The 27,855-nt window shown below is 41.7% G+C and overlaps 1 protein-coding gene and 1 non-coding gene across 3 annotated transcripts in view; one reads left to right on the forward strand and one right to left on the reverse strand.

Moving 5' to 3' along the window:
• Nucleotides 1–27,855, reverse strand: part of FREM2 (FRAS1 related extracellular matrix 2) — a 208,379-nt gene that overhangs the window by 88,493 nt on the left and 92,031 nt on the right. For both annotated transcript variants that reach the window (XM_060194905.1, XM_060194904.1), the window contains exons 3-4: nucleotides 6,566–6,712; nucleotides 398–628 (exon numbers count right to left, since the gene is read on the reverse strand). In XM_060194905.1, coding sequence (XP_060050888.1) covers nucleotides 398–628; nucleotides 6,566–6,712 — 378 coding nt within the window. The remainder of the gene's footprint in view (nucleotides 1–397; nucleotides 629–6,565; nucleotides 6,713–27,855) is intronic.
• LOC132539626 (U6 spliceosomal RNA) lies at nucleotides 16,318–16,428 on the forward strand. The gene has a single exon (XR_009550964.1). It is a non-coding gene; the product is annotated as a U6 spliceosomal RNA (small nuclear RNA).

Genomic DNA, 27,855 nt, shown 5'->3' on the forward strand with positions numbered 1-27,855 from the left:
GGGGGAGAGAAAGATAGACACCTGCAGACCTGCTTCACCGCCTGCAAAGCGAACCCCCTGCAGGTGGGGAGCCAGGGACTTGAACCTGGATCCTTACGCTGGTCCTTGTGCTTAGTACTAACCTAGTACTTAGTACTAAACTTAGTACTTAACCCAGTGCACTACTGGCTGGCTTCCAGAAAATGTAACTTCTCATCAAGTTTTGAGTTTCTTTTCCTGTCAGCAACAAAGTACCTATGAAGAGATACTGAACTATTAATGTAGAAACTTCTCTGTACAGAAATTCCCAATGTTGACTTTAAATGTTCTTCTATAAGGCATTTTGCCTTAAAAAAAAAAAAAAAACCAAACAGCAACATAAGAAATAAGTTGAAGAACAGAAGAAAGCAGTGCTTACCATCTCCTGGGTCAATGATCTCCACGGTAGTCAAGGAGGGGAACTCTAGGGCAGCCAGCACTGGCTCTGAGAGAACCACCTGGAAGGTCTCAGACTGCTCATGTTCTCCGTCACTCAAGATCCGAACTCTCCATGTGGCTCTGGTCTGGCCTGGGTTGAACTGCACTTGTTTCTGTGCTTTGCCCTTGAAGTCTTTGTCTTTTTGTGCAGTTCCGTCTCTTGTGCCAATACCTTCACAAAAACACAGTGCATTCTTAGTTACGTGTGTTCTACTTAATTTATTACGGTTTTCTCCCATCCAAGTACTAACCAGGCCCGACCCTGCTTAGCTTCCGAGATCAGATGAGATCGGGAGTGTTCACGGTGATATAGCCATGGACTTATTATGGTTTTCTATGTTGTTAAAATTTGTGTGTGCCATATAACAATACATCCCCCACAAGGTGCTCTGTCTTCCTTTATGGACCTGTATTCTCCGCCGCCCCCCCAACACACACCCCAGAGTCTTTTATTTCGGTGCAATATGCCAATTCCAGTTCAGGTTCTACTTGTGTTTTCCCTTCTGATCTTGTTTTTCAACTTCTGCCTGAGAGTGAGATCATCCCATATTCATCCTTCTGTTTCTGACTTATTTCACTTAACATGTTTAAAAAAAAAAAAAAAAAAAAAAAAAAGCTCCATCCAAGCGGCTGAAAACGGTGAAGTCACTGTTTTTATTTTAGTAATATTCCATTGTGTATATAGACCACAACTTACTCAGCCACTCATCTGTTGTTGGACACCTGGGTTGCTTCCAGGTTTTGGCTATTACAAATTGTTCTGCTAAGAACATATGTGTACACAGATCTTTTTGGATGGATGTGTTGGGTTCCTTAGCATATACCTCCAGGAGAGGAATTGCAGGATCATAGGGTAGGTCCATTTCTAGTTTTCTGAGAGTTCTCCAGACTGTTCTCCACAGAGGCTGGACCAGTTTACATTCCCACCAGCAGTGCAGGAGGGTTCCTTTGATTCCACAACCTCTCCAGCATTTGTTGCTGCTATCTTTTCTGATGTATGACAGTCTCACAGGAGTGAAGTGGTATAGCTCACTGTTGTCTTTATTTGCATTTCTCTGACAATCAAAGACTTGGAGCATTTTTTCCATGTTATATGGAAAACTGGGAAATGTTATGCATGTACAAACTATTTACTTTGGAATGTAAAACATTAATTCCCCAATAAAGAAGTTTTTTAAAAAAGAAACTATTCAGAGCATCCTATGCAAAAGACTTTCATGCCTGGCACAACCATAAAACCTAGCTGAGCAGTACCTGGTAAAAAGAAGGAAAAGAAAGAGGAGCAGGGGAGTCGGATGGTAGCATCGGGTTAAGCACACGTGGTGGTACAAAGTGCAAGGACCAGAGTAAGGATCCCAGTTGGATCCCCTGACTCCCCAGCTGCAGGGGAGTCGCTTCACAGGCAGTGAAGCAGGTCTGCAGGTGTCTATCTTTCTCTCTCCCTCTCTAACTTCCCCATCTCTCTCCATTTCTCTCTGTCCTATTCAACAACAACGGCATCAATAACAACAACAATAATAACTACAACAATAAAAAACAAAAGGGAATAAATCAATAAATATTAAAAAAGAAAGAAGGAAAGAAAGAGGAGCAGTTGGAAGAGGAGAAAAGAAACTACCCAGAAAGCCAAAATTCAGACCATAGCCCCTAGCCCCCAGAGGGGGGGAAAAGTTGTGTGTGTGTCATTTTGTGCCACATAGAAGTTGACCTTTCTTTTATTCCATAAATGGATGACTCAATAGGGGCTCTACAGTGATTGTTTTTCTGTAGGTATAGAGCATTTCATAGTTCCTTTGTACTTTTGTTTCCATTATAGTTTTGCTAAATATTCTTCCGTTCATTTAAAATATATTTTACTTGTTCTATTTTAATGAGAGAGGGAGGAAGAGCAGGAGAGAATGGGCAGGGTGGAGAACAGAGCACTGCTCAGCTCTGGCTTATGGTGATACTGGGGATTTGAACCTGGGATCTTGGAGCTTCAGGTATGAGGGTTTTTTTTTTTTCCATAGCCATTATACTGTCTGCCCAGCCCTAATTATTCTCTTACTTAAGTTTATGTTAGTATCTCTTTTGAAACAAAAGAGAATAAGTTGGTATTCATGTTGTTTCACATTCTTTTTTTCCCACAACTTCCTAAAATATGAAAAGTTCATATTTACTTTTGCATATATTACATTGCATCTGCCATATTACAGAGATTATACAACATTTTTGTAACTGGAAATATAAGCCAAGAAGAGCTTCTGTGAGAAAGAGAGATTCAATACACTAAGTTAAAGTGGTCATGCAGAGTTTTTAAAAAATTATATTAATCTCTTAATATTAATAGAACTAGTACCTTTGTGTATCAACCTGATCATTGCCAGACTGTTTTAGGTTGAAAGTCCGAGAATATTTCACTAAACCATGTGAATAGAACTGAAGCCCTAACTGTATATAGTTATTGTGAGTATTATGTTTGACTGACTGTTGGTTCACTTAAGGTAAATTTAAGTTAGTTAGACAGGCTGAAAGATTTCTGCATCTGTACACTAAACAGAGGACTTCATCATTACTATGTCATGTCTACATTATGCTATGCCTATAAATCCTATCTGGAGAGAAACAGTTAACAAATTCAATGTCACAGAAAAATAAAATTATAATAATAATAGTAATAATATGTTCTTAAGCACTGAATCAGAAGCTGTTAATCAAGTTATTAGAATAATGTTTTACTGTATTTCTTTAAATACAGATATTTTGGGGGCTGGTAAATACAGATATTTGGGGGGCTGGGTGGTGGTGTACCCAGTTGAGTACACATGTTTACAAGGTACAAGGACCCAGGATCAAGCTCATGATCTCCTCCTGCAGGGGGAAAGCTTCGTGAGTGGTAAAACAGTGCTGCAGGTGTCTGTTTCTCTCTCTCTCTCTCCCTATCTTCCCCTTCCTGTCAATTTCTGGCTGTCTCTATCCAATAAATAAAGAGATAATAAAAAAATTAAAACAAATAAGTAAACACAGGTATTTTCATAGAAGATGTCAAGAAAAGGATTTAAAAAAGGAAACAAAATCTTGTGAATATTAAAAGTGAAATGTTTGAACATAAATTCTTTTCTACCTGTTAAAAGGGTTATTGTTGGAACTCGATGCCTACATGACTCCAACATTACCAGTGGAGATATAAATAATACATTTTCAGTGCTGGGCTGGTGCTGCTTGAATGCCCATATCATCATGTACAAGGATTTGGGTTCAAGCCCTTGGTTTCCACTTGCAGAGGGGAAGCTTCATAAGTGGGGAATCAGTGCTGTAGGTGACTCTCTCTTTCCCTCTCTATCTCCTCTACCCCTTTCACTTTCCCTCTGTCTTATCAAACAAAAGAAAGGAAAATATGCCTGCTAGGAGGGTAGATTCTACGTGTAGGTACCAAACTGGTGGCAATAAACAAATTAATAACTAACTAAATAAAGCATTTTTCAATCACACATGAAGTATTATTTATGTAATGGCAAGAGAAAAAAGAGCACAGAGCCAGGAATTCCAGTGTGTCTTGCTGAATGTCACCAACTTCCTGTTAGCTCTCTGGTTCCAAATGCTCAGAGTGGTTATCTTGTGGATACACCACATTCACTGCCAAGGTGATGATGAAAGGAATCATTCTCTCTGAGCTTCCAGCACATATGTTGCTCAATGACCCATCTATTCCTATTGACATCAGCACCAAAAGAATCTGTTCATCTCTCAGAGCTACTGTATACTTCTCTCTTCTTTCATCAACAACACATTTTCTTTTAAAAATTGTTAAAAAGTTAAAAAAATGTTAAAAAGAAAAGGTAGTCAGCATAATACAAACTGTGTTCACTAAATCCAGCTAGTTGCTCTAACTGGATGATAATCAAATTATCCATTCTGGTGCAAAGTAAGTTTTGATGCTAAATTCCAACTATTGCTAAACACACACACACACACACACAGCTTTTTTAATATTAGTTTTTATAAAAGCATAATTAAATGAAATGGGAATTACAGAAAGACAGTATCTTAGACTCACCAAGCAAAGATGAATGGTATTCTATTTTTATGAAAAATGATTGTTCCCTAAAACAGCTTGTCATGCTTCTTAAATATAAGAGAAAACTAAAAAGCACATGTCAATTTTCAAGGTGAAATAAACAGGAGATGGGATATTAAATTTTCTATAAGTTAAAAGTAAATATTGCCTATCATGGAAAATAAGACTTTTATTCATGTCTGAAAACAGAGTTTTCCTATGAAACTTCTGCAGAACGAAATGAGGTAAAGTGAAGAAGCAACACTACTAATTTGTAAAAAAAAAAAAAAAAAAAAGTACAAGCTACTGTATTTTACTGTCGACTGTAAATCATTAATCCTCCCAATAAAGAAAGAAAAAAAAAGAGGCTTTCCAGACACTAAAATTTCCTACCAAATCATACCAAGTTAACACATGAGGCCTAAAATAACACTAACATGTAGAAAGTGCAGAACACCATGATAAACACACAGCCTGTAGAAAGTGGTTCCCTTGGAAAGAGGAAGATGGTGCCCAGCTTGGCAATGTCAGCTTCTACAACAGATGTAGCAAAACAAACTGAAAGTTATTTTCTATGTAAAAGCAAAAAGTCTCTTTGTTTTCTTTCGGTTAGAAAATAGGTACTGAAATTAGTCTTTTGTAAAAGTGAGGTAGTGAAATGCCAGCTTAAGGGGAGATACCTATAGTTGCTGATTTTTTTGAGCTTGTGAAGGTAAGTGACTATATCTTTAAGTAGAATATAAATTATCTAATTCTAAAAGTCCACTTTGGAAGTAGATGCTATAACAGAGCAGTTGCATGAAACAAAACATGTTCTCTGTACAACTCCTACCAGGCTATCAATCCCTTTAATCTGATAGTCCATTCAGTCCCACCAAGAATGCTATTGCCATCTGTAACGATTGACAGGTCTGAGCCCCATGCAGAGAGAGGTCTTTCCTACTCTCTATCACCCCAGGTTACTAAATAACTGTGTGGGTTAGCCAGGTAGAGCTATGGAGCCTTTGTAGGACTGTAAGAGTGGATTTTCATACTTATAAGAAAGGAAAATTTATTGAAAAAAAAAATGAACTCAGGAGAAAAAGATCTCTTGGAATTTAAGCGTTCTGGTTAATAAAACAGCAATAGAAAGAAGAATCTAAAATATAACATAAAATATTTTCAATTATTAAATTCCCCATACTGTGAACAACATATTCGTGGATGAAAAATTAAATATACTGGAAAAGTATATAAGTGAGAGCCTCACTTATAGAGTTAAACAACAAAATAAAATTTGAAAATAAGGGGAAACTAATATCCAGAATCTCAACAAATCAGGGGGATAGTCTGGGACTGCAGCTGGGGCATAACTATGGTGATGGTGGTGGTAGCGGCTTACCAAGTTTTTATTTTGCCATCATTTCCCTAGATTACTGCCTTATTTGGTATTCTCACTCAATGAAAGTTCATTTACCCACAGGAGCTATCAGTACTATCAGTCTAGATAGCAGCAAAACACATGGTATAATAAACAAGATTATTTTGGTGCTAATATTTTCTTTAACAGATCAAATATTTTGTCCCATCTAGTAATGGGATTACCAATATACCTAATGTTCTCTCCTTTATGCTTTCACAAAATTTAATGTGACCTTCCATTTGTATTGGAAAAAATATTCTTATTTGTTTGCTTTTAACTCTCAGTTTTACTTAATGAGCAGAAAATGAATAGTAATACTTAGCATTCTGAAAGCTGATTTTGTATAGCAGTCATGACATGTACCTACTTAATTTTGATTTAAGCATGAGTGGTTATTGCCATCAGAGAAACATCCTTGATAGTTGGAAAGTTTGAAGATGTATGTGTTTTGGTTACACATTTCTAATTTTTGTAGTAAAATTCTCTATGATTTAACGATGATATATATATATTTTTTTTTCTTGCAAGGAACCCTTAAGTATCAAGGGTTCTATGAGCTTTGAGACTCACAGTTTTTTAAACCAAATAGTTTAGTCTTACTTTTGCTATAAAAAAAAAAAAACCTATGGGGGGGTTAGGACTTTTGAGACAGAAGTATAAATTAAACTTACTTATAAATGAAGTTTCTCCCAAGTAGCCTCTACGTTTAAGAACAACATCTAGAAATTTGGAGTCTTCGTTGATGAGGTAATACTCCTTTTCAAAGGAGATCCACGCCCAATTTAGACGAAAATGCTGTTTAGTCAACTTGTTTCCACCTGCAAAACAAAAATATAAAGGCCAAATTACTGGTTTTCAGCATGAATAACTTTAAAAATTAGAAAACTTTACTGATGCAAGATTAAGAATCCTTAGTTACTTGGTCTGATAGTCTATAAACATGAAGATAAAGTTTACTTTTCAGTGATTTTATACTGTAAAAAAGAAACTGAGACTATCATCGCAAAATTCCTTATGTTTTAGGAAGGGAGGACAGGGTGGTTTGTACAACTGGTTGAAACAGCCTTGTTTAACTATAAAATCAAGGACTCAGAAGCAAGATGACTTTGTCCCCACAAGGTGCCGCAGAAGAGCAAGGATTTGCACAAAGTCTGAGAGGCTCATTTGTCATGTCAAACACACAAGCCAACTCCACAAATACTCTTTTCTGGTTCACTGACCCACTGGGTGGAAGGCTTTAATTATAACCACTTAAGAAAAAACAAATATCCCTCTCTTTGCCTCCCTTCCCTCCTATACTCCACTCCACTCCTTAGGGCAAACAGACAGTTCTTTTCATTTGATCCTTTCTACTCTTAAGATAAGGCTTTCTCCTCCCACCTTTGTACTAAAATGGAGTTGGCTGCCTATCAGGAGAAAACAAGCCCTGTGTGTGATCTCTCTCATGTGAAAGCTGCCACGCTAGGTAAATGAAAGGAGAAATGATTTATCAGCTGATCATTCTGCAAGGATCCTTCTGCTTCCTTTGATCAAGCTAATTATTCCAGAGTAAGGTGGGGCTTATAAACAAAGGCATCAGTAATTTCTTTTAAGTTTTTCTGTAAATGGGTGGAAAAAAAGCCACATAATAAACAGAGCTAGAGGCACAATTTTAATCTAGTTTCTTCTCTTTCGTTTTCACACAGAGAGAATGAACAGTAGACAAACAGAGACAAGACAGCAAAATCTCAAGATTTTAAGACTGAGGGTAAAAATAAGCAGACTGGAGAAGTAGCAGAGGGGAGTTAACACATGAAAATAGATGTTCGGGGGTCGGGCGGTGGCGCAGTGGGTTATGTGCACGTGGCGCTAAGCGCAGGGACCGGCCTAAGGATCCCGGTTCGAGCTCCCGGTTCCCCACCTGCCGGGGAGTCGCTTCACGGGCGGTGAAGCAGGTCTGCAGGTGTCTATCTTTCTCTCCCCCTCTCTCTCCGTCTTCCCCTCCTTTCTCCATTTCTCTCTGTCCTATCCAACAGCAAAGCAACGTCAACAATGGCAATAATGACCGCAACGAGGCTGCAACAACTAGGGCAACAAAAAGGGGGCAAAATGGCCTCCAGGAGCGGTGGATTCATGGTGCAGGCACCGAGCCCAGCAATAATCCTGGAGGAAAAAAAAAATGAAAGAAAATAGAAGTTCATCATAACCAGAAATTTTACAAAATAAGACGACAGTGATTTCAATAATTTTGAGTTATTAATTGACATTACTAATGATGAAAGAAAATACACAGTATAGTGAGGTTATATAGGGCAAATGGTGTTTTCTTGGTTGCTGTTCGACTTGTAAATTAGCAGGATCCTTTTAGACAATTACGAGGTAATGTGTACAAAAGAAATAAAACATGTTTTTATCATTTGACCATATAAGTCCTTCTGTGGGAAGAACAAAAAATAAATTTGCAAGAAACTTATTCATTACAATGTCTTCTAGAATAGCTGAATCAAAAAATCTGAAGAAATTCAAACAAGCAAACAAAAAACCCAGAAGCATGTTTTATGGTGGTATGTGACACCTATAAAATAATATTTACTCATTAAACAACAAACCAGGGCAGTATTTCATTGGGTAGGGTGCATGCCTTGCTTGCATATGGCGCAGGTTGGAGTTTCAACCTCACAAGTGAGTGTCATGGCATTGGGAGGAGATTCAGAGTAGTGATGTCTCTCCCCATTTCTTTGACTCTCTAGCTGAAGTCAGCCCTGAAGCAGTGAAACTAAACATGCAGGAGACCCTGGTCATATATCCACATCCACAATAAGTTTTTAAAAGCAAACAATAATCAGGGGGCTGGGCGGTAGTGCCATTGGTTAAGTGTACATGGCGCAAAGCACAAGGACCGGAGTAAGGATACTGGTTCAAGCCCCCGGCTTCCCATCTGCAGGGTGATTGCTTCACAAGCAGTAAAGCAGGTCTGCAGGTGTCTATCTTTCCCCCTTCCTGTCTTCCCTTCCTCTCTTGATTTCTCTCTGTCCTATCCAACAACAACAAGGGCAACAAAAAAGGGGAAAATGGCCTCCAGGAGCAGTGGATTCATAGAATAGGCATCAAGCCCCCCAGTGATAACTCTGGATGCAAAAAAAAATCATGAGAATTTTGTAGAAAGATTTAAAACAGTAAATCTAGCAATAAAAGACAGACAAAAGCAGGAACAAAAGGCACTGCTGCCGTAAATTTAGCTATGGATAATGAGGCATTAAAGATGGTTCAGGATGAAACTTCATATTAATGAAATGATGGACTTTTCAAAAAAAAAATTTTAGTTCATTTTGGAAAAAAAAAAATCACAGACTGGAGAACAGCAAACTCACTCCACATTTTGCCCTTCTCCATTTATTATACAGAACAGCTCCTATACACTGAAATCCAGAGCCAACTTCCCTTCCTATCTTCTGTCTGATTCTGAGTAAGTTTTTTCCCTAGATCTATCTTTCCTCATCTGGAGAATGAGGGTGATATTAACCAATATCTGTGTCTGCTGAGAGGATCAAGTGAAATCACTGGCTCAATACAATGTGGTAACTACATAGCACCATTCAGCAAACATTAGCTCCTTCTCCCGTCCACACTGCTTCTGCTCAACTCCACCTGAACAGCCCCAGCTGCCTGGTAATAATCTTCCTGTGACTTCCACTCAGTCTCACTTCTCCTTGGCCCTGCTTGCCTACAGCTGTCAAACATGTCCAGTCACGTCATTCTTTTGGGATGTTCATTTTCACCCTGAGCGACCCTGTTGTATCTTGTTACCCTCTAACCTGCTCATTCAAGGTCCAGCCAAGTGTTTTTCAGTATGTGGTTGTACCTCATTCTCCTGTCATCTCTAACCTCTTGCCTAAAAATGATGTGTGCTCCCTCTCCCCATGGTTCCTCACTCAAATGCTTTGTCCTCACACTCTGAGACTAAAGCTATTAACATTTAGATAAAAAGACCTCTTTTGAACTTTTCCAGCTGGCCTTTAGGCCTCCTCCTTTTCTTTTTCAGTTGGGTACTAAGTTTCTTCTCCTCCTCCTCCTTCTCCTTCTTCTTCTTCTTTTATAATAACAAAGAACCACAACCTTTAATTAGCCCTCAATAAAACCACAGGGATTTCTCCAGAGACAAAGCCTACTTACTTTTTCACAATCCAACAAGTATCACAACTTTGACTTGTGCTTGATAAAGAATAATTTCTAGGCATCTGCTTACTGTTGAAAATATTTTTATTTTCTTGGAGATAGATAAGTGAGTTAAAAATCCACTGTTAATATTGTATTTATTTATTTATTTATTTATTTATTTATTGGATAGAGACAGCCAGAAAATGGAGAGGGAAGAGGGTGATAGAGAGAGAGAGAAACAGAGAGACATGCAGCACTGCTTCACCACCTGCAAAGCTTTTGCCTTACAGGTGGGGACCGGGGGCTTGAACCCAAGTCCTTGCACATTGTAACCTGTGCGCTCAGTCAGGTGCACCACTACCTGACTCCTGTGAAAGCACCTTTACACCACACTCCCAGAATGCTATTCTAAACCTACTGTCAAGCTATATGTGAAGCCATTTCTTGTCAGTCCTACTATACAATCTTGCATCCCATCACTTATTGTAATGTAGCATCCATTCACATCTAACTTGATTTTTTTTCTAATTTATTTTTATGGGACACTGGGGGGGGGGCGCGAGAGAGACCGACCCACCAAAGGACCTCTGGACTATGGCTTATAGTGATGCCATGTACTGAATCTGGGGGAGCAAGCATGCAAGTCTGGTGCACCACTGCCATATATCTCCCTAATCCACTCACACTGTTTTGTTAATGAAAATAATAATGAAAAAGCTTGATTAAAAGCCTTCACTGTCAATGTCTTCTGCCCAGTATATATTCAGCTTTCCAGCTCTACCTAGCAGGCTCAACCATCTCCCTTGCCTTTAGTTTAGGAAGCCTGGTTTGGCATGCTACCTGTACTCCATTACCTACACAAGTGTCTGCCATTGTAGGAGCTGGTCAAATTCTTCTTTTTAGTCTCCAAGTCTACGTAGTGTGCTGGGATATTCATAGTATTAGAGTGGCTACTTAATGATTCTTGCTTCTTGATTGATTTTTTCATAACATTTTAGCTTATACAAAACCCACATACTTTAGCTTTTTTTTTTTTTTTTTGAGAGAAAGAGAGGCCAAGAGAGTAAAATAGACCACTGCACTGACATTTCCTCAAAGGTGGTAGGGGTTGGATTGGGCCTAGCATGTGGCAAAATAGCTCACTATCTGTGAACTATTTTGCTGGCCTATACATACTATAGTTTCATCTTATGTGTGATTAATAGTCTCTGAGCTGTGGTCTGGGAGGTGGCACAGTGGATAAAATGTTGGTCTCTCAAACATGAGGTCCTGAGTTCAATCCCCGGCAGCACATGTACCAGAGTGATGTCTGGTTCTTTCTCTCTCTCTTATCCCTCTCATTAATAATAAATAAATTATATATACATACACACACACACACACACACACACACACACACACACATATATATATATAGTCTCTGAGCTATGCATCAGTGAGTCTTTTTTGTGTTAACAGAGTTTATTTTATGGTGTGTGTCCTTTAGTCCTTACTCTTCCTCTCACCTCTAGAAATACAAGACCACAAAGCATAGTTTCTCCATTTCTCTAACTTTTGACAACTTATAGCTAATTTTAAAATTTAACCCTCACCTTTAAAAAGAATAACCTAGAAAATAACACTCTTCTAAATAGTTCATGCTTTGGGAGCAAGGTGGTGGTACACCAGGTTAAGTGCACATAGTGGAGAGTGCAAGGACCAGCTCAAGGATCCTGGTTCTAGCCCCCAGATCCCTACCTGCAGGGGAAGTCACTTCACAAGCAGTGAAGCAGGTCTGCAGGTGTCTATCCTTCTCTCTTCCTCTCTGTCTTCCCTTCCCTTCTCAAGTTCTCTCTGTCCTATGCAAAAAATAGAAAAAAAAAAAAAAAAGGGTCAAAGGAGTGGTGGATTTGAAGTGTGGGCACCAAGCCCCAGTGATAACCCGGGAGGCAAAAAAAAAAAAAAAGAAAAAAGAAAAAGTACATGCTTTTAAAACTGTGTCAGTAAGGCATTTCCTTAAGACTTTGTAAAATAATAAGCTCCCAGTCACATAACCAGCCTGGCTCTATATAGTTGCTTTATTCTACATAATTATTTTCTCTATATTGTTTTCCATAGCTCATATTCTATGTAAACGTATATACTTTTTTTTGGTTAATTTTCTGTCTCTATTATATAACATATAGTCCAAGAAGGCAGAAATTCTTTTTATTAACTGTTGTAAAAATGCATATTAAATAAATAGGGGGTTAAGAAGTGGTGCACCTTGTTGTGTGTACAAATTACTATGCTCAAGGGTCTGGGGTTAAGCCTCCAGTCTCCACCTGCAGTGAGAAGCTTCACAACTGGTGAAGCAGTGCTGCAAGTGTCTCTCTCTCTCCATCTCTCTCCCTCTCTCTCCCTCCCGCCTTTCTCCCCTCTCTTTGTATCTCCCCCCCCTCAATTTCTCTCTGACATATCAAATAAAAGGAAATAAAAATCAATAAAACAAAAATGGTAAATACGTAAGTAATGACTTCAGAATCTAGTATAGGAATGAATTGAAAACTCCCACACTAACATTATTTAGTATAAATGTCCTAAATGAATGTAAGTCTATGCCATACCACCCTGAATCTTTGTAGTGTGAGTAATATGTTCCAGTGTAACTGTTTAAGCATTCACACTAAATTGGGACTATTTAAGATGCTATTATTTCACTAGAGAAAATGATGTTAAATGTATAGTTTAACTGTAATTAAATAGTATGTAGGAGTGATATAAAAATTTGATGAGCCAAGCTTTATTGTATCATACTGTAGTTTTGTTACTAAAAGCACGCCTGGGGTCCAGGGTGGTGGCACACCTGGTTGAGCACACGTTACAATGAGGAAGGACCCAAGTTTGAGTCCCAGATCCCCACCTGCAGGGGAAAGCTTTATAAGTGGCAAAGCAGAGCTATAGGTGTCTCTCTGTCTCTCTTCCTCTCTACCTCTCACTTCCCTCTCAATTTCTGGCTGTCTCTATCCAATAAATAAATAGACAATAAAAAATGTAAAAAAGTGGGCCTGGACCTTGTATAACTGAAGTTGGTATTTTCTTCAAAAATAGAAGTATGGGTAGCATAGCGGATTAAGCGCACGTGGTGCAAAGCGCATAGACCAGCGTAAGGATCCGGGTTTGAGCCCCTGGCTCCCCACCTACATGGGAGGTGCTTCACAAGCAGTGAAACAGGTCTACAGGTATCTTTCTCTCCCCCTCTCTAACTTCCCCTCCTCTCTCCATTTCTCTGTCCTATCCAACAATGGCGACATCAATAACAACAATAACAACAACAATAAAACAACAAGGGCAACATGAGGGAAAATGAATAAATAATTAAAAAAAATAGAAGTATAGGGGGCCAGGTGGTGGTGTATCTAGGCAAGCACACAAAATGTTAAGCACAAGGACCCGCACAAGGGTCTGGGTTTGAGACCCTGGCTCCCCACCTGCATGGTAGGTTCTTCATAAGCAGTGAAGAAGGTCTTCAGGTGTCTTTCTCCTTTTCTATCTCCCCCCTCCTCTCTCCATTTCTCTCATCCTATCCAATAAAATGGAAAAATTTACTGCCAGGAGCAGTGGATTCACAGTGCTAGGACCAAGTCCCAAAGATAAGCATGGAGGCAAAAAAAAAAAAAAAAGATGGATGTTATTTTAGCATACGCTTCATGTCATATAAACTCCTCTAGTTTTTATGGGGAGAGTAAATGTTGGTAATCTCTAACAACAAATAAAATTGATTGAATTGGGGGTTGGGCGGTAGCGCAACGGGTTAAGCACACATGGCTCAAAGTACAAGGACCTACATAAGGATCCTGGTTTGAGCCCTTGCCTCCCCACCTGCAGGAGAGTCGCTTACAAGCGGTGAAGCAGGTCTGCAGGTGTCTCTCTTTCTCTCCCCCTCTGTCTTCCCCTCCTTTCCATTTCTCTCTGTCCTATCCAGCAATGACAATATCATCAACAACAACAATAATAACTACAACAATGAAAAACAACAAGGGCAACAAAAGGAAAAATAAATTAAATATTTTTTAATTGATTGAATTGAGGTTTTATTATTTTTTCACAAAAAACCCCAATTTTAAAAAGCTGTCGGATTTTAGCTGCAATCTAATTCTTTATCTTTCTAAAATAGATTCTGTAATTTATGATGCACATGGAGCCAATCTCAATATTTCAGTGAAGTGTCATTCAAGGCTATAACTTGTGTCCTAAATCCAGACAAACAGGTGCCTGACAGCTGATAACCACACTCAAATGCTTTGTCCTCACACTCTGAGACTAAAGCTATTAACATTTAGATAAAAAGACCTCTTTTGAACTTTTCCAGCTGGCCTTTAGGCCTCCTCCTTTTCTTTTTCAGTTGGGTACTAAGCAAGTTTCTTCTTCTTCTTTTATAATAACAAAGAACCACAACCTTTAATTAGCCCTCAATAAAACCACAGGGATTTCTCCAGAGACAAAGCCTACTTACTTTTTCACAATCCAACAAGTGTCACAACTTTGACTTGTGCTTGATAAAGAATAATTTCTAGGCATCTGCTTACTGTTGAAAATATTTTTATTTTCTTGGAGATAGATAAGTGAGTTAAAAATCCACTGTTAATATTGTCTGCTTGCTAAAACTTTGCAGCTCAATAAATTTCTGTTTTCCAAGAATAAACTTCAGTCTGGAAGCTTAACTGGAGATCAAATATACAACTATCTTATCTTATTTTTATTTGTTTTGCCACCTGTGTTTTTGTGCCTGTGTGATCCACCACTCGCAGTGGCCTTTTATATACATATATATATATGAAAGAGGGTAAGACACAGAGAGAGAGGAGAAACAACAGAGCCCTGCTCCACTACTAGCTTAGCTTCCCTTGTGCAGGTGCTCCTATGTGGTGGCTGTGACTTGGGCCCTGGGTCCTTGTGCCTGGTAAGGTATCTATCTGTTCTTTTTCTTTTGCCTCCAGGGTTATTGCTGGGGCTTAGTGCCTGCACCATGAATCCACTGCTCCTGGAGGCCATTTTTTCCCCTTTTGTTGCCCTTGTTATAGCCTTGTTGTGGTTATTATTGTTATTGTTAATGTCGTTCGTTGTTGGATAGGACAGAGAAATGGAGAGAGGAGGGGAAGACAGAGAAGGGGAGAGAAAGACAGACAGCTGCAGACCTGCTTCACCGCCTGTGAAGTGACGCCCCTGTGGGTTGGGAGCCGGGGGATTGAACAGGATCCTTACCGCGGGTCCTTGCGCTTTGTGCCACGTGCGCTTAACCTGCGCGCCACCGCCTAACCCCCAAGGTATCGGTTCTAACAGGTAAGCTATGTCCCAGCCCCTACACTGGTTATTCGTATTGTTTTTAAAGACAGCGACAGAGGAGAGAGAGAGAGGAAAAGGGAGAGAGGAAGAGGGAAAGGGAGAGGGAGAGGGAGAGGAAGGGGGGGGGGGAAGAGAGGGGGGAGGGGGGAGAGGGAGAGGCCCAGAGACCACAGTACCAAAATATCCTTCAGTGTGGTGGGGACCAGGTTTGAATCTGGGTCACAGACTTGGTAAAACAGTGCACTATCCAAATGAACTATTTCAGCCCCCCCCCCATCATCCTCCTGGTTATTTTTAAAAAATCAGACATCATCCTTTAAATTAGCAGAAGGAAGAAATAGGTATTTATATTAGAAAAATAAGATGATATTGTTGAATGGCTCAGAGATAATTTCATTTTTAAGTAGTTTTATTCCTTCAGATGGCCAGAAAAGCAATTAGCAACCACACAACTACCATCTGTGTCAATGCTGTTAATTACTGTGACAATTAAAAGTTAGAGTTAAAATGAAAGGTTTATATCATTGCCATTTATGTGCTACAATGATCTCTGCATAACTGTTATTTTCCTTTAGAATCTTTCATAAGAGAGTTTCTGAGCACTTCTAGAACTTTCCTTCGCCCTTTTAAGACCCAGGAATATTACTATGTACTGAAAAATTACTGGGTGCACAGTTGATGCCCACTTGGCTTTTAAGCAGCACCCCCAGGAGGTGACATTCAACTACAGGAGATGGCACAAGCACACAGAGAGTGCCTACCAATGAGAGCCTGGCAAAGACGAGGAGAGAACACTGATAATGAGCTGTGGAGTTCTCAAGAAAGGAAGGATTATTTTAACCTGAGGGGATCAAAGGCATGTTCATGGAAGAGATAGTGTTTATACAGAGCCTTAAGTACAGGGTGGTATTTGGATATTCAGAGAACTGGGGAGAAGGTGTTGCTGGAAGATTGAGTGTAAGAACTGAGATAAGAAATCCAGGTGCTGGCTTTGGCAGCACATATACTAAAATTAGAGTGATATAGAGAAGATTAGCATGGCCCCCATGCAAGGATGATACACAAATCCATATTTTAAGTGTTCCATATTTTAAAATTAAAATATGAAAATATTTTAAAATTAAAATATGAAAATATTATATTTAAAATTATAATTTTATAATAATTATTATAATAATATTATATATTATAATAATTTTATAATAATTAAAATTATAATTTAAAATTAAAATATGAAAATATTATAAAATATAAAATTAAAATATGAAAGTTAAAGAAAGTTAAAGAAAGAAAGTTAAAGATGAGTATGGGATGATCCCACTCATCAACAGAAGCTGACTTAGAAGATCTGAAAGGGAAACTAAAAGCAGGACCTGATCAAATTGTAAGTAGGGCACCAAAGTAAAAACCCAGTGGTGAGGGGTAGACATGTAGCTTCCTGGGCCAGTGGGGGGTGGGAATGGGTGGGAGGGATGGGTCACGGTCCTTTGGTGATGGGAATGGTGTTTATGTACACTCCTAGCAAAATGTAGACATATAAATCAGTAGTTAATTAATATGAGAGGGGGAAATCAATTGTATGTCTCAAAGGTTCTCAAAAGACAAACTGAATCTTTTTAATAGATAGGCTACGTATTTGATATGCGGACTCTCTCAAAAGCCTAGACCAAGTAGATTAGAAGCTTCCAATAGCACAGCTATATACAAGATACTGGGTACTGTACAGCAAACCATAACAAAGGGACTTTTCAAAGTTAACCCAATTAACAAATAATGTGTGGGTAATATTAACTATTGATTGTCTTTTTGAACCCTAAGACAGCAGGAACCTCACATCTTCACTATAGAGCCCCTACTTCCCCCAGTCCTGGCACCCTTGGATAGGGCTCACTTTCCCGTATGCTTCTCCCAATTCATACCAAATAATATTGCATCCGCCGATCACAACCTAACCAAAGCAACGATTGCCATCTCAACATGCTTCACCTCAGAGTGTATCCAGAGACTTCACGTGTGGAATGACAACCCTTCAGCTTCATTACTCGGGTGAGACCTTTCCTTTTATAGTACACTCTAATTTCATCTCAGGTAGTTCACTTTCTAACAAAGTCCCATAACCTAGACATACACCAGTTTCTGTGAGAGAGAGCGTATGTGCACACGTATCCATAAACTACTGCAAAATATATACCTGAAAGCAGGATTACACTAGAGTTTGCAGTGAGTACCTCCCCAACACTTCCTCTCCACTATTCCAATCTTGGGATCCATGTTTGCTCAACAAATTGATTGGCTTCGTATGTTAACTCTCTTTTCAATCACCAGGTTCCAGATGCCACCAGGATGCTGGCTAGGCTTCCCTGGATTGAGGACCCCACCAATGTGTCCTGGAGCTCAGCTTCCCCAGAGACACACCTGACTAGGGAAAGAGAGAGGCAGACTGGGAGTATGGACCGACCAGTCAACACCCATGTTCAGCAGGGAAGCAATTACAGAAGCCAGACCTTCTACCTTCTGCAACCCTCAACGACCCTGGGTCCATGCTCCCAGAGGGCTAGAGAATGGGAAGGCTATCATGGGAGAGGGTGGGTTATGGGGATTGGGTGGTGGGAATTGTGTGGAGTTGTACCCCTCCTACCTTATGCCTTTGTTCACTAATCCTTTCTTAAATTAAAAATTTAAATAAAAAAAAAAAAAAAAAAAAAACTAAATGATAGGGCTTGTTGAACAAATACATGCAGATTTTTTTTTCCTTTAACAAGGGTTTATTAAAAGTGTTTCTTTGGAAAAAAAAAAAAAAAAAGAAATACAGTAAAAGGGTGGGGGCAGATAGCATAATGGTTATGCAAATAGACTCTCATGCCTGAGGCTTCATAGTCCCAGGTTCAGTCCCCCTCCCCCACACTACCATAGCTAGAGCTAAGCAGTGCTCTGGTTATAAAAAAAAAAAAAAAAAGAAAGAAAAGAAAAAGAAAGAAAGAAAGAAAGAAATCCAATAAAATAGAGAACTTGAAAGAATTCATTGTGGTAGGAGTTCAGGACAATTACTAAATGTTTATTTCCTTCTCCTTTTCTTACATAAATGAAAGACAAAGAGAAGTCAAAATATATCCAAGTTCAAGTCCTCAAGCCCTACGGACGGGAAGCTTCACAAGTGGTGGAGCAATGCTGCAAGTGTCTCTTTCTCTCTGTCTCCCTCTCCTTTTCTCTTCCCTCTGTCTGTCTCTCACCTACTATAAAAAAAAAAGTCACAGGAGCTAGGTGGTGGCGCAGCAGGTTAAGCTCACATGGCAGAAAGAGCAAGGACTGGCATCAGGATCCCGCTTTGAGCCCCCGCCTCCCCACCTGTAGGGGGGTCGCTTCACAGGCAGTGAAGCAGGTCTGCAGGTGTCTTTCTCTTCCCCCTCTCTACCTTCCCCTCCTCTCTCCATTTCTCTCTGTCCTATCCAACAACAATGACAGCAATAACAATAACAATAATAACAAGAATGACAATAAACAACAAGGGCAACAAAGGGGAAAAAATAAAGTTTTTTTTTTTTTTAAAGTCACCAGGGCTGGTGGAATCTTCATTTAGGGACTAAGCCCCAGTGTGTGTGTGTGGGGGGGGGGGGAACAAAAGAATACACAAAGATGACTTATAGGATAAACTGAACATGTGAGGGGTGAATTTTAATGGAGAATAATTCCCAATCCTGCTGGAGAATCTTAGGATACTTTGTTCTAGAATCATTTTCTTTTTGCTACCGGGGTTATTACTGTGGCTCTGTACTTGCACAACTAATTCTCTCCTGCTCTCTCATGTGCTCTTTCTTTCCCTCTCTCTCCCTTTCTCCCTCCTTTTCCCTCTCCCGTTTTCTAATTTAGACAGCTGGAGAGAGACAGTGAATGAAGGAGAGACACAACACTGCTCCACCGATTATGAAGCTTTCCTCCATGCTGATGTTCCTATGTGGTACTCAGAGGCTTGAATCCAGGCCTTCTGCTTGGTAATATGTGTGCTCTCTCTGCTGGTTAATTTATCTGCTGCCCCACAGGAATCTTAGTCTTAGCACTTGGAATCCATGCCTATCTCTGATTACATGGGAAAACAGTAGTGACACTCCAAGGATGCTGATTTTCCTGGATTACAGGAAACCTCCAAAGTGAAAAAACATGGTAATAGAAATGGACATGTCATGAACAGTAGACTCTGTACAAAGTCTTAAACATCAGGAAAAACAAGCAGAGATGGAGTATAGTGCAAAGTATAGTGCAAAGGGACAACTAATCTCTAATTCTTATCCAGGTTCCAGAATGTCTGTTGAGAGGCCTAAAGTAAACAAAGCCATGAGTGCAAATATTAAGATGTTAATTGGGGGGGGGGAGGGCTCAGGCAGTGGCATGCATGGTTGAGAGCACACAAGATTCAAGCACTCAGTTCCCATCTTTAGCAGCAGCACCACAAACTCTGACCAAGCTGAACTGGCACTGCACAAGACGGACCAATCAGAGAAGGGCCATGGTCAAAAACCCTGGGAACCCACTGGAGTCCAGTGTAAATGAATGCCAGCTCAGTTGTGTAGAGCCAGAAATGCTTGTATGGGAGGGTTGTGCACCGTGGGGACATAGTTGGGCTGGTTTTGATGACAAGCCTATTACCTCAATGAATCTCAATGAACGGTAACTTCAAAAGTCAGTCACTTCCACATTGGAAAGATGAGGTAAAGAAGCATCAAGTCAAATGATTCACCTTAAATTCCTACAGAGTAGGTGGGAGTACTCATGCCTGAGGCTCCAAAGTTCCAGGTTCAATCCCCTACACCAACATAAGACAAAGGTAAACAGTACTTCACTATAAATCAATAAACAAACAAATAAAATTCCCACAGGTTTAGTAGAAATCTTGTACCCAGGACTTTGGGTAGGAGAAGACAAAGGGGCAGGGAAAGGGCATTGGGGACCCAGAGAGATGAGAAAATGTGCCCACATGTTAACAACTATACTGTAAACCATTATTCCCCAGTAAAATGATTTGGAAAAAAATAAATGTCATTTACACTTACTATTAGAAAGTATGTGAATTATTAGTTCTGCCAATAAACATTGCAGCCTCAGGGGTTAATAAACAAACATACATTACTGTAACACACATTCTTACAAGTTTAGTACCTGACAGATTTAGGACTCAAATTCAACCTGTGAGAATTTTTTATATACTTCTTCTAAGTCATCAGATAACTTCACTAAGGTCAACAGTCTATTATGGGGTTATCTTAATTTGTTTCAACTTAATTTATAAATGAATGCTAGTGAACAGAGGCACAGATGATCTGAAGATACTTCTTCCCGGCCACTGGCAAAATGCTCGTGTACTAATGACTGGTGAGACTGGCAAACAGACTAAAGGTTAGTTTCCAAATACCTGAGCTTGAGTCATAGAAAAATGAACAGAAGCTACGGGTAGGACCCCTTTGTTTTTATGAATGAATTTTGGACTTTAGCCAAAGGCCATAAGAATCAGAAAGAAACTTCCAGGTTGAGTGATGTGTCTGTCCATTAGGCCACAGCTGGGTCAGTCTCAAGCCTGAGCCTGTAGGAATTCTCAACATTTCTCAAACCAGCCCCCACCCCCACCTCCATCTCTGAAGGAAAAAAAAAAAAAAGAAAGAAAGAAAGGAAAAAGGAATGTGCTTTGTTACAAATCACATTTTCCCTGTAACAGAAAAGGGGAGAATCATGAGTATACATCTTCTTAACAAGGGCTTTAAAAATAGCTCTTCAATCAAACCTGATTCAATTATATAATACCTTGCTCTCTTAATTAGAAGTTTAGACCCAGTGGAATGAAGACCTTCACTTTGGCATGCAGATAGAAGAAGAAATTCAACTTATACATCCACAGAGGACAAAGGACAAAGCAAACATAATCACAAGGTGAACTCTCATATAGAGCATGGGCACTGCTTGACAATCACGATCAAGTGCAGACTCAATTAAAAGTTAATGAATGCTGAAATAAGAGTGGTGAAGGAGACACTTCTGAAGATGTGTCTTGGAAAAGTAGGCACCTCCATTTTTTTTTTTTTTCTTTTTCATTCCCACTAGGGTTATCACTGGGGCTCAGTGCCTATATAAATCCACCACTCCTGAGGATGAGAGAGAGGGACAAGTGCAGGCCTGCTTCACTGCTTTTTAAGCTTTCCCCCTGCTGGTGAGGGCCTGGGGCTTGAATCCAAACCTTGCACATGGGTGCTCAGTCAAGTGTCCCACCGCCCAGCCCTAGTACCTGTATTTTCAACCAAACAATAACCAGTAAGAGAAATAACCATATTATCATAGTATAAGTAAATTTATATTCCAAGCATTGCAGAGCAATGCTGAATCCTAAATTGTCTTTTTTTTTTTTTCTTTTAACCAAGACCCAGAAAGGCTGTCATTTAAGTTAGACTACAAAGAAGCTGATTGCAAGAGGATTAAATTCTCAGGGTATCTGACTTGTAGTCTGGTGGTCTTTCCACGTCACAGAGCGATCTCAAATATTCTTCTCAAGCTTAATTTAAGATCACTAAAACTGTATTTCAGATGAGATGAGTTATTAAACACACTAACAGGTTGAGGGGTTGGTTTAATTACTGTTCCTTAAAGTAGCTAGAAAGAATTTCCTATCATGAATTCCCCATTAATGAAGAGAAGGGGAAAAGTCGCTATATTTTCACAGCTACAATAGCTGCTTTATGGAAAGCTGAATTAAATTTGAAAAGAAGATCCACACCCTCTCCTACCTCTGAGGTGGGGCAGGCGGGGGGAGGGGCACAAAGCAAAATACCTGGTTCCTCAAGACTTTACTCACTGCCTGGAGCTACGTATACATTTATTAGATCTCTGGCAACACATTCTTAAAATAAACTTAATAGCCTTCAGGTCTCTGTTCAAACCAGAACCTTATTCCCACTGTGGCGCCAGACAGCTCCCCCTCCACCCTGAGGAGACTGTGCAGGGAAATGAACGCAGTGATTTCTCCCCACCTCTCAGTGCAACCGGTTTAGCACCATTTAGTTAATTCCTTGTGAAGTGAAGCTGTTTTCTAATTCTTTCTTTCTTTCTCTCTCTCTCTCTCTCTTTTTCTTTCTTTCTTTTTTGCCTCAAGGGTTATTGCTGGGGCTTGGTGCCTGCGAAGGAGGAGGCTATTTTCCCCATGTTTGTTGCCCTTGTTGTCACTGCTGCTGTTGTTGATGGATAGGACAGAGAGAAATCCAGAGAGGAGGGGAAACAGAGAGGAGGAGAGTGTTGCTGAGGACTTATTCTGATGCAGTCTCCGCCCCCAGGTTTTTCTATGCTCTGCTAAATCCTAGAGTGCCCCCTTTCAACCAATCCTGACTCCGCCCCCAGGTTTTTCTATGCCCCGCTAACTCCTAGAGTGCCCCCTTTCAACCAATCCTGGCCCTACACGTCACCCATGGTTGTCGCCCAATAAAAAGCCCCCCTCACCCCTCCCCTCTCTCTCTCTGGGCTCTCAGCTCTCCCTCTCTGAGGTCTCGCTCCCTGCTCTCCCCCAGTGGTCGGCCATTGCTGGCTGGCTCCACGTGGTCTGAACCAAACCTCCCCCCCATCCTATAATAAAGATCTGTGTACCCCTTTGCTCTGGACGTCCGCTCTCTTCTCCGCGGTGCAGCCTGACACCAGACCGCCTCAACAACATCTGGCGCCCAAAGTCACTATCATAGGCTGGACATGGCAGATTATGGAGTTGCTGTGGAGGATTTGCCCCCCTCCATCAGAACGTCCACCATGTAGAGGGCTGGCTAGCCAATGACGGGTAAGAGGAAACTAGCGCTATCCAGTCAACCTAAGACAGGGCATCTGGTACTACTGGGCAAAAATGACCAGGTGTTCCAATGACGGGTAAGACAGAAGGCTGATCCCCAACCTAAGACAGGCACAGTCCACCCTGCAACAAAACAAAGTCCGCCAAACATCAAAACATGATATAAGACAGGGGGACATGTGGGGAGCCATATGTGCCCTCAAGGTTGCTATTGGCATGGCCATAGAGTTTATGTTAAAAGATAGTTCCTGGGAATCGGGTGGTGGCGCAGCGGGTTTAGCAAGAACTGGCTTGAGGATCCCAGTTTGAGCCCCCGGCTCCTCACCTGCAGGGGAATCACTTCACAGGCGGTGAAGCAGGTCTACAGGTATCTTTATCTCCCTCTGTCTTTCCCTCCTCTCTCCATTTCTCTCTGTTCTATCCAACAACCACAATATCAGCAATAACAACAATATAATTACAACAAGAACAACTAGGGCAACAAAAGGCAAGATATAAGATACAAAAAAAAAAAAAAAAGGGATAAGATAGTTCCCGCTTCCCTACACCTTAGAGTCTTTGTTAAAAGATAAGGTCTTTTTCCCCATGAATCACCCAGGACCTTCCAGATAAACGGCTGACTACCATGACAAATAATATAAAATATAATCATAAATGAATAGGAAAGATACATCCCCCAATACTCAGTTGGTCAAGGCACCAAACCTCTTCTTCTATAAAGCATTCAAATCAGATGCCCTGCTAACCACGAGAAGCAGATTGTTTGTGTTTCTTTCACAGGAATCCCGGAAAAACCATCTGAACCCCTGCACACCCTGACGTCACTCACTAGATGGCACGACTACCGTGGCACACCCCCCGAAACCCTAGATGTCACTCAACGCGATCTGAAGAATCTGATTTGCAGACTCCAAGGACAGAACCTTTTTACTGCCTGTCTGCCTTTCCTACTTTTGCTTTGACCTGTCACGTTTTGGCGGTTCCAGCTCACAATCTACAGAAAAGCAGAATTCCAGAGGCTGACCTTCCTCATGCAGCATTTCATCCCCTGCCATTTCTCCCCCTAGTCGCCTACTTTGGACTGAGACTTCTATCGGACTTGCTGGTATACCCTTTGGACACTTTAGACAATTTTACAGCAGCTTCCTTCCCTTCACGTTGCTGGTTTTTCATAGACTGATCCTGAGTAATTCATAGACTTTACAGACTGTTGCCTTGAGGACTATACAATGCCAAATAGCCCCTCTGTTTGGTGGGTCATGCCTCCTGCCTCCCCCTCATTATGTACCCTTGCCCCTTTCTCCACCCAAACAGGGAATGCTCCTTTACACACCAATCCTTCCCTTCACACCACACTGGCTTTTACTTCTCCCCTTCGTGTCCCTTCCTATTTTGTTATGTCATGTAGGCTTATGCCCAAAAGGTTTCTGCCCCATGATAGTCTTTTATAGACTTTGTACATCTTATGCTATTACTAGGTAGAAATATAGAAAAGATGTAGAGATATTGTGAAGAGATGGTTGAGTAGGCTGCGCTTAAACCTATGAGATGAGTCTCTCCAGGTAAGTCTCTCTCTCTAAAGAGGGGTTGAGCACAGGAGGACGCATAAATCTCACAAGGTTGGCAGCCATTTAAGCCTTCCCTCCTCCACAGAAAGTCCTACATCTTCCCACCCGAGCATGGCATTCCTCTAAAACATTTAAGCCTGCTCCATTTTTCTTTACTGTGTCCATTTAGATATAAAGGGATAGGAGGAGATGTTGCTGAGGACTTATTCTGATGCAGTCTCCGCCCCCAGGTTTTTCTATGCTCCGCTAAATCCTAGAGTGCCCCCTTTCAACCAATCCTGGCTCCGCCCCCAGGTTTTTCTATGCCCCGCTAACTCCTAGAGTGCCCCCTTTCAACCAATCCTGGCCCTACACGTCACCCCTGGTTGTCGCCCAATAAAAAGCCCCCTCACCCCTCCCCTCTCTCTCTCTGGGCTCTGGCTCTCCCTTTCTGAGGTCTCGCTCCCTGCTCTCCCCCCGTGGTCGGCCATTGCTGGCTGGCTCCACGTGGTCTGAACCAAACCTCCCCCCCCATCCTATAATAAAGATCTGTGTACCCCTTTGCTCTGGACGTCCGCTCTCTTCTCCGCGGTGCAGCCCGACACCAGACCACCTCAACAACATCTGGCGCCCAACATGTTCCGTACCCACACCACGCCCGGCCTGAGGTCTCCGAAACCGCCCAGACACAGGTGTGGCATCCGCCCGCTTCTGTGGCCCCTTGTTTCCCTCCACCATGGGATTTTTTCCGTTTTATGAGGAGGTGTCCCAGACATTCTATCCTTCTCTCCTGGGACAGGCTTTCGATCTCAGAGACGCTTTAATTTTTGCTACACCATGGGTTCTCATGGCTATATTTACTATTTTCAGGATATGTACAAGGCCTCCTGCCAAAAGGTTAAGTGACCTTGAGGCTGAGATACAGGAGTTAAAGGATATTTACTTAGGACTTAAACACCCTAAGCAATCTGCAGTCAGCCCCCAAACCACTGCCTACGGGGACACGTGTTCGGTTTCTCCTGCGGCAGCTTCCGCTTCCACGACCCCTCCCCCCACTGCCCCTGAAGATACGTGTTTTGCCGCTCCTTTGACCCCTCCCCCAGCTGTCCCCACAGACACGTGTTCGGCTCCTTCTGCAGGCAAGTGTTCGGTCCCTTCTGTGGCAGACACGTGTTCAGTTCCTTCTGCTTCTCTGGCCCCGCCCCCTGCTTCCCGTGAGGCTTCCGGTTCTCTAGCCCCTCCCCCTGCCGTTCCGGTTTCAGCTCCGCCCCCGGCCCCTGCCACGGCGGTTTCAGCTCTGCCTGCAGCTTCCGTTTTCCTGACCCTGCCCCCGGCCCCTGCTGCCGTGGTTTCAGCTCCACCTGAGGCTTCCTCGTCCCTGACCCCGCCCCCTGCTGATACGTCACCATTAAGGGACCTAGTGACTGAGATACGAGAGCTAAAGGATATTTTTTCAGCACTTAAGGATTTTAAACCATGTGCAGTCCACCCCGGGAGCTCCGTCCCCGTAGATATGCGTTTAGTCTCCCCTGCAGCCACTACAGCAGTTTCTACTGAACTTTCCACTTCTGTAGCTCCCTCTCCCGCGCCATCGGACCAAATCCACACATTCCCGGTAAACTTGGCCCCTTCTAAACAAAACCCTCAGCCGTGGCAGCCATATTCCTCGAAAGAACTTGGAACGCTCAGGCAAGCAGTCAGGGAGGACGGTATGCACTCTCCATGGACCAAGTCCGTTTTGAGAAGCTTTTACCAGCATTTAAATACACCACAAGACTGGAAAGGACTGGCTCGTGCTGCACTCCCAGACCCACTCTATCTTCAGTGGCAGGCATGTTTCCGCGATGAGTGCTCTAGGCAATCGCAGGAAAATAGTAACAAACAGATAGAATGGAATTCTGATGCTTTGTTTGGAGCAGGAGCTTATGAATCTGGAGCTCAGCAAGCAGAAGCCAGGTTTCCAACTGGTTATTTTGAACAGGTACGCATCTGTGCAACACAAGCATGGGAAAGGGTGACCACACCTGATGTAGATCCATCAGCTCCCATTAACTCTTTTCACCAAGGCTCTGATGAGTCATTGGTGAGCTTCATCTCAAGGGTGAAGAGAAGCTTAGAGAGAAAGGTTTATAATCCTGATGTCCGCAAACTACTCCTGCGCTCTATTGTCTGGGAAGGCATGACACCACAATTCCGTCAGGTATGCTTTAATCTTAAACACCTACACCCAGATAATTGGATTCTAGCGACACAGGAACTTACATCAGGCAATTATGGGACACCCGCTAAGACGCAGGTCTATGCAGTTGCCCCACGTAAGCAAAACGGGGCCTGCTTTCAGTGCGGTCGCCAAGGACATTGGCGTAACCAATGTCCTGATAAGTTGCGACCACGCCTCCAGTCAGGGAAACCACGCCTCCAGCCAGAGCAACCCCGCTTTCAGTCAGGGAGCCAGAGACCACGTACTGTTTGTCCAAAATGTCGTAAGGGGTTTCATTGGAAGAGAGATTGTTGGTCCCAATTTCATAAAGATGGTTCGCCCCTGAATAGTACAAATTCGGGGCCTGAGATTTTGTGGACCACTCCTGTTTTAGAACAAGGACACCCTTCTATGACAGTAAAGATAGGCAACATTCCTTTTAAATTTTTGATTGACATGGGGGCAGCAAAGACGATTTTAAGGCAAGAGGAGGTTCCCCAAGATTGGGAACTCATCCCTGGACCCAGTTTACATGGAATAGGAGGGATGACGAGAGCATTTTACACACGAGACTCGCTTATGTGGGAAGACCCAGAAGGTTCTACTGGACACTTCCGCCCTTTGGTAGCTAATATTAGCACCAACTTACTGGGCAGGGATCTTCTGGAATGTCTTAATGTTAGGATATCCACAGACGCCTCTGCAGAGTGTAAAACTCATTCCCGCGATACCAGGTCTATTCAGCACCCCCAATACTAAATGCCACTGTTCGTAGCCAAACACCCCGCTTAAGCTGGCTTTCTAATGAGCCTGTCTGGATGGAACAGTGGCCTTTACCTAGGGATAAGCTAAAAATTTTAAAAGAGCTCGTCTGAGAGCAGTTGTCCTTGGGACACATTCGTCATTCTCGAAGCCCATGGAATACTCCTGTCTTTGTGATTAAAAAGCGCTCGGGAAAATGGCGCC

This window comes from Erinaceus europaeus, chromosome 7, assembly GCF_950295315.1.
Source record: "Erinaceus europaeus chromosome 7, mEriEur2.1, whole genome shotgun sequence".
Taxonomy (NCBI): Eukaryota; Metazoa; Chordata; class Mammalia; order Eulipotyphla; family Erinaceidae; genus Erinaceus; species Erinaceus europaeus.